The sequence below is a fragment of the Atta colombica genome, unplaced genomic scaffold (genome assembly GCF_001594045.1).
Source record: "Atta colombica isolate Treedump-2 unplaced genomic scaffold, Acol1.0 scaffold126, whole genome shotgun sequence".
NCBI classification, from domain to species: Eukaryota; Metazoa; Arthropoda; class Insecta; order Hymenoptera; family Formicidae; genus Atta; species Atta colombica.
In genome coordinates this window covers 7,478,782-7,485,363 of record NW_017259213.1, presented here as the reverse complement: position 1 = coordinate 7,485,363, position 6,582 = coordinate 7,478,782, and the positions used below count along the sequence as shown (strand labels likewise).

Below are 6,582 nucleotides of genomic sequence, written 5' to 3'. Positions count from 1 at the left end.
TATATATATATATATATATATGTATGTATATATATATATATATATTTACATTCAGGGATTTGTATAAAAAATATACATTCTGTTAATATTAAATATAACTTGCAACGGTCCTAACTTCTTGCAATAGTTCTAATCTTCTTCAAATGTTCTGATTCTGACTAAACTGCATCTCCTGTTTCCGAGCCTTTAATTTTAATATAATTTTAAAGTTTATACAAAATAGTAAATTGTTTGATATATATAAAATCAAATAAATCTCACCATAATGATATGCAGTGCGATGTTTCATACTCTCATTAAAATATATATTTGGATGTTCAAACAAGGTATCGTTAAGACAGTCATGTTTAATTTCATAATATTTGTTACATGCTGCAAAATATTGACCATCCTTGGACAATTTCATTATTGCTGATCTCTCTAGACAATAAATTAGTTAATACATAAAAGAATTCATTTCATGATTCTACATACAAATTAATATTGAGATACTTACCTGACGCATTAAAACCGCAATTAGTAAGTTCCTCTTCAAATGTATCGTGCAACATATGTTTAAAAGGACATCCATGATAATCTCTAGGTCCAACAATTGATTCCAGAATTCTTAGGCATTTGTAAGGCTGATAATCTCGACGACTACCTTCTTTCCCATAGTTAAATCTTATGTAATATGTATGTTCTTTAAATGCAGTATCGTCCATTATTTTCATGAATTCATTTTTCCAAAAAGTCATTGCATCGGACAAAGAAAGTCCCATGCCCTTTAAGAATAAACAGTATTGTATTCTACCACCATGTGTAAGATGATGATTCTTCCTTAGCGCTTTGTGAAGCACTCTCATACATAGAGGATAAGAAGTTTCTGCAAGCTACAGTAAAATCATTTGTTATAAAATAAGATTTAGCATGTCAAAATTTATAACAAGATATTGCTCATTAGATTTAATATCATGTCATTATAATACAAAACCACTTATAATATTAATTTTCACCTCATCCAACTTGTCGAGTGAAATATATTGTTGCATCTCTTGTTCTCGTACCGATACAGTATTTTGAGTAAGAATATTATTTTCTAAATAAGCAAAGATATGAGTAAATCTTTCATCATTATATAAGTTTGCTCTAGCTTCACGTGCAACCTGAAATATAACAACAGAATAGAAAATAGTAAGTTGATCGACAGATTCATAGTAATTACATTATACTTCAAAACTTGATATAAGAGTTCTCCGGAAATATGACACAAACACAAATGCCATTTCTTGTTCGGGTACAAAAGCTTCACCTTGCATAACAAAAACTTTACGTTTTCTAATTAAATTGGCTATATGAAAGAAAGGTATCCTGTAAAATTGTGTGTTATCAATATCATTAATATTGGGAGAAGACATATGAAGATGTTCTCCGATATTTTCTTTTTCATTTTGGCTAATCTAGAATCAACAGAAAATATTGTCAATCCAAGATTTGAAGTTATATCTAAATATTATATAACATTATAACATATATAATATTATAACAAGCAATAACTAACTGGGCTAAAGTTAAAATTATTAATGTGCATAAACTGCCTGATTCCTTCATTATCTAATGAAGAAAATCTCCATTTGAATAACCTGGCTTCTTGCTTAAAAAACCAGCGCTTTTTAGATTCATTGAAGACAACTGTGGACCTTAACATAAAATGAGATATATGATCTCTTCTTCTAATACGTATATCCATGTCAGTGCATGATTTGCATCCAGAACTTTTAATCAATCTTCCAAATTCGTTTAGTCCTTGTTTGTATAACTCTTCAATCAAGGCAACTCTGCGTTGTGATACCGACATTGTCAGTTTCTGTAAATGGATACGTTCGACTAAAGAAAGAACTACAACATACAAAAACATTAATTATGAAAAAAATTATTATATTAATATATAAATAACAATATGCTAAATAAAAGGAAATAAGCAAAATTCAGAATTAACCTTTGAGTCGTGTTTCACTTATTTCTTGTAGCTCTTCTAACGTTATCTCTCCAAATGGTACGTTCCGATACAATTGTAAATCATGAGGATACGAATCACCAGGATTTCTCGATGAAAGTTTAATAGGAACTTGAAATGTCATTGTGGATACCATATTACTCGAACTTGAATAAAATCAAAAGAACAAAATAAAATAATAAGTTAAATAAACAAATGATTAATTTAATTCTTACATCTCATAACATTTTATCCATTTAAATTTGTAGCAAGCACAGCTAGGCGATTCAAAAGTAATTGCGACAAGTGAGAAATCTAACGTCCAATCGTATAACTACTAAATCGGAAGTTGACTGTTCATTTCCCTTCTATAGTACTAACAAAAGTAAAAATATATTGGCTACGTTCAGCAGAACACAACAGTTTTGCAACTGTTTTATGATTGTTTGTTGAAGTAGAATCATTCTTTTATCTAAAAGTATAATTCAATCAGTGCGAAGAAAACTTCCAACAAGTTTGCAAAATAAATGTTCTGCTGAACGCAGCCACTAGCATATCAGCGGACCAACAATTGATTCTAGTTGATCAACAGTGTATTCTTTTAGATCATCTAATCAGTATTTTAGATTTGGAAGAATACATCAATAGCAGCGAGCGCTCAATCAACTGTTAAATCTGCTGAACACAACCATTGGATACATTCAAAACGACAACTGCTCATTAAACGCTCAGTGAGCTCAATGAGCTCTTTTATCTGATTGGTCTATATTTTAGGAATATGCCAATCAAAAAGAGCTCATTGAATACTCAATTGTTGTTGTTCTGAATGCATCCATTGATGATTCTTCCAGATCCTTCCAGAAAATGCTGATTGGATTATCTAAAAGAATACATCAACAGCATCGAGCGAGTGCTCGCTCAACTGTTGAGTCTATTGAACGCAGCTATTGTATAAAAATTTAATAAATTCTAAAAAAAAAAACATTGGTCGCGTTCAAGTCAACAAAGCGGCTAATCTGCTTACCGACTAAATGTTACTTGTAGATCCAGCCAATCACATTCAATCGTTCGGAGCAAGTTAGCAACTTTGTCTGTGGCTCATTGTAAAAATTCAATATAAAGAAATAATTTGTTAATAAATATAAAATTATATTCAATGAAAATTCAGAAAAAAAATTGATAGAGAAGAGATATAATAAAACAAAGACGATGGCCGCATTCAAATCGACAAAACTAGTTTGCTCGCTGAGCAAATAAATATGATTAGTTGTTACTTAAGACAGTAGAACAAATATTAGAAACAGAAATAAAGTTCTGCTTACAATAAAAGGAATTAGGAATAAAGAATAAACGATTTCAACCTATCAGAAACTGTGTATTCCGATGTATCCTATTTCTGATAGGTTAGAATTATTTATTCTTTATTCCTAACTCCTTATGCCTTTTATGCAAGGCTTAAATAAGGTGCGTTTCAATATTCACTGCTAGTGCTGAAAATATAGCGTACATAACGTGTATAGTTTCAACACTGATCTAGTTTCTATCGAGGGTTTAAGCCGGATCAGAATGTAACAACCAATCAACTACAGTCGAATATTCCCCTGTCGTTCGACTGTAATAGGGGAATACTCGACTGTAGTTGGTTGGTTCTGATTCCGTTTAAACCTGCCCGGTGGAAACTAGGCCACTAACAGTGAATATCGGAAACACACCCAAATATTAAGATTTCAACCTTATTACGCAAATTATGCTGCATGTGAAAGCAGCCGAACGCAATCATTAATGTGTTGGTTGACGCCACACTACACGGGTTGGGCTGGATCGTCGGATAGCGAATTTTGGCGACATCAGCGCCATGACAGTTTCATGTAAGTGGTAATTGTTTGTTCTTAATGCGCGCCAAGGTGTTCTAATAAAATAATTCGATAGCTTGGTAGCATCGTACGTCAATCAAGATCTCATCTGGACGTTTCTCTCTTTCGACTAACGTTACTTCAAGCGTGTGAGACGTGTTATTTGTGAGAGAACGTTCAACATAAGTAACGTCGGCTTCGTATCCCGGTAGTCCGCCATTTCTGGCGTGCTTGCGGCTAATACGGTTGGCGTATCATCCGGCTTCGTCTTAAAACTTTCATCCCGAGATCTTTCATTCCGGGAGTCAGGAAAGTCTCTCGTTGCTAATTATGTGAGTAACTTCATTACATGCAGTCAACAATTACGTAATATTTATATAGATTTTAATCTTCTCTCTCTTTTCCTCCATTCACTGTTTATTATTTAGGGCCCGAAGTCGAAAGGACAGTACAGGCAAGAGTGACTCAGAAGCTACAGATAAAGAGAACAAGAAGGAGAGAGGTAGAGAGAAAGAGCGGAAAAAACGAGCGGCTTCTTCTTCCAGTAGTGGTTCTAGGTGAGTAATGTAAAAATATTAAAAGTATGTAAATTTAAATTTATTATCGAATTTAATCTTCATTATGGATTTCTAATCATTTGGCTCTATCTGAATGAAATAATTTTTCATATTCAAAAGCTCTTGGAGAGAAAAAAATTAGACTTTTCCTTCAATGATAGCTGTAACTATTCAATATTTATTATTTTATTGATAAATATATGTAAAATTATATTTGGTAGCTCATCAGATAGCAGTTCTGGATCTTCGAGTTCTAGCAGTGGCAGCAGTTCTAGATCAAGCTCTTCTTCCAGTAGTTCATCCAGTAGTTCACCTAGCTCTTCAGCTAGTTCCAGAGATCGAGGAAGAAAAAGAAGTCGTAGCAAAAGTGCTGATGCTTCACGCAGACATGACAATAAAGAAAAGGAAAGAGAAAAGGAAAGAGAAAGGGAAAGAGATAGAGACAAGGACAGAGACCGTGATAAAGAAAGGAAGAAGGGAAACAATACTGTTCCTGAAAAAGCTAAACAAAAAGGACGATCCAGGTAATGTATTTGTTGTAAAGTTGACTTTAATCTTTCCTCTTTCATTTATAATCAATTAGTAAGTTACTAATCATTTTTTTTATTTTACAGATCTCCTTCTCCTCGTAGGAAGCGTAGGGAGCGTTCACCGATTCCTAGACCAACAAAAATACATATTGGTCATCTAACACGGAATGTTACCAAAGATCATGTCATGGAGATATTTTCGACATATGGTCAAATAAAGATGGTCGACTTTGCATTGGATAAGCTTCATCCAAATCAAGGAAGAGGATTTGCTTATGTCGAATTTGAAACTGCAGATGAAGCTGAAAATGCCATGAAACATATGGATGGAGGTAAAACGCCGATTAATATCATTATCATTTCGTTTGTTTCATTTGACGTTTGCAATGCTCTTGGATTTCATTTATCTTTGTTGTTTATCAAATAAACAAGAATAAACGATGCTGGCTATTGCAAACGTCAAATAGAACACATTCTCAGTGAATTACTTTATTATCATCATACTAATGCATTTTGCATTGATTTGTTCACAGGACAAATAGATGGACAAGAAATCACGGCTGCTCCAGTATTATTACCGAAGCCTCGACCGTTACCAATGCGACGTATGTCCCCGGGTATGGGAAGACGTGCACCACCACGATGGGGAGGTGGTGGTAGAAACACACCGCCACGTTATCGCAGACGTTCACCGCTTATGAATCGTCGTAGAAGTCCAAGACCACCACGGCGTAGAATAAGAACTCGATCACGGAGTCCACCAGGAAACCCACGACATCGACATCGTCGTTACACAAGGTCCAGCTCGAGTAGTTCTCGATAACAGTTTTTATCGCGATGTGTATATATATATAAAAGATATCGAACTGAACGTGATCAACATTGTCGTATAGTTGAATTATTGCACTTCAAAAACTAATGTGTAACAATTTCGTTTTAATAATGGTAAGATACGTTTGCTGATGAAGATCATAAACTTGTTTATAAATATCATAATAGTTTTATGTTTCGAAAAGCACACTTTTGAAATATACTAATTTTGCAACATGTATTGATGGTCTTTCGTAGTAACACCTCAAGTTATTATAAACTAGTTAACACCTCAAAAGTTATTATAAACTTATTGTAACATTATTCTTTCAGACTATCATAAGATAAACAAAGAATATTTGTAGAAAGACTTAATGTAATCGTTTTTTTTTTAATCAATAGTATTTTTTCTAGTTTAACCTTTTTAGTCGCACATCTGGTGTACTAAAAATGGATCATGGGATTTAATTAACTTTATATATATATAGACGGAAAGCAAAAAGAATTTTTTAACTATGTAAGTATGACAAATAGTTTGAGGGGAATTCTTCTGATATAAAATACATATTTTAGAATATCGATTTAATTTTTCAGAATGTTTGTCTTTTTCACTTTTTGCATATAAAGTATGTTTGTGTGTGTGTGTGTGTGTGTGTGTAACACACACACACACACACACACACACACTTGATTCGGAATTTCATCTGCAAACTCAAATTTAACATATATATGCGAATCCTTATTGTTGAGACAAATATTTTTTAAGCAAAGTGAACCATTTTTATTTGACCATATATAAAAAAAATTGTGTATGTATGTGTGTGTGTGTGTGTGTGTGTGTGTGTATATATATATAA

General features: G+C 33.0%; 2 protein-coding genes across 4 annotated transcripts; one reads left to right on the top strand and one right to left on the bottom strand.

Moving 5' to 3' along the window:
• Window positions 1-105: 105 nt before the first annotated feature.
• LOC108695152 (DNA primase large subunit-like) lies at window positions 106-2,287 on the bottom strand. 2 transcript variants are annotated; one of them, XM_018204914.1, is made up of 8 exons: window positions 2,212-2,287; window positions 1,979-2,142; window positions 1,541-1,878; window positions 1,212-1,439; window positions 996-1,145; window positions 497-872; window positions 262-420; window positions 106-184 (listed from the first exon to the last, which is right to left on the bottom strand). In XM_018204914.1, the coding sequence occupies exons 2-8, from the start codon at window positions 2,130-2,132 to the stop codon at window positions 159-161; spliced, it is 1,431 nt and encodes a 476-aa protein (XP_018060403.1). In that variant the 5' UTR covers window positions 2,133-2,142; window positions 2,212-2,287; the 3' UTR covers window positions 106-158. The 2 variants fall into 2 exon arrangements, with proteins under 2 accessions (XP_018060403.1, XP_018060402.1); XM_018204913.1 differs by having other exon boundaries at window positions 140-420.
• Window positions 2,288-3,772: 1,485 nt separating this feature from the next.
• LOC108695087 (RNA-binding protein with serine-rich domain 1-B-like) lies at window positions 3,773-5,964 on the top strand. Of its 2 annotated transcripts, XM_018204842.1 has the most exons (6): window positions 3,773-3,843; window positions 3,905-4,160; window positions 4,257-4,385; window positions 4,607-4,909; window positions 5,000-5,247; window positions 5,449-5,964. In XM_018204842.1, coding segments are annotated over exons 2-6 (972 nt in total). In that variant the 5' UTR covers window positions 3,773-3,843; window positions 3,905-4,158; the 3' UTR covers window positions 5,739-5,964. The 2 variants fall into 2 exon arrangements, with proteins under 2 accessions (XP_018060331.1, XP_018060330.1); XM_018204841.1 differs by having other exon boundaries at window positions 3,830-4,160.
• Window positions 5,965-6,582: the final 618 nt, after the last annotated feature.

What these genes read in the sequence shown, in the direction of transcription:
- LOC108695152 (XM_018204913.1), bottom strand. Translation starts at nt 2,132, where the DNA reads ATGGTATCCACAATGACATTTCAAGTTCCTATTAAACTTTCATCGAGA. An exon ending in ATAATTTTAACTTTAGCCCA is followed by an intron (nt 1,440 to 1,540) that starts GTTAGTTATTGC and finishes TGTTGATTCTAG; the next exon opens with ATTAGCCAAAATGAAAAAGA. An exon ending in CTCTTATATCAAGTTTTGAA is followed by an intron (nt 1,146 to 1,211) that starts GTATAATGTAAT and finishes GTTATATTTCAG; the next exon opens with GTTGCACGTGAAGCTAGAGC.
- LOC108695087 (XM_018204842.1), top strand. An exon ending in TCTTCCAGTAGTGGTTCTAG is followed by an intron (nt 4,386 to 4,606) that starts GTGAGTAATGTA and finishes TATATTTGGTAG; the next exon opens with CTCATCAGATAGCAGTTCTG. An exon ending in AAACAAAAAGGACGATCCAG is followed by an intron (nt 4,910 to 4,999) that starts GTAATGTATTTG and finishes TTTATTTTACAG; the next exon opens with ATCTCCTTCTCCTCGTAGGA.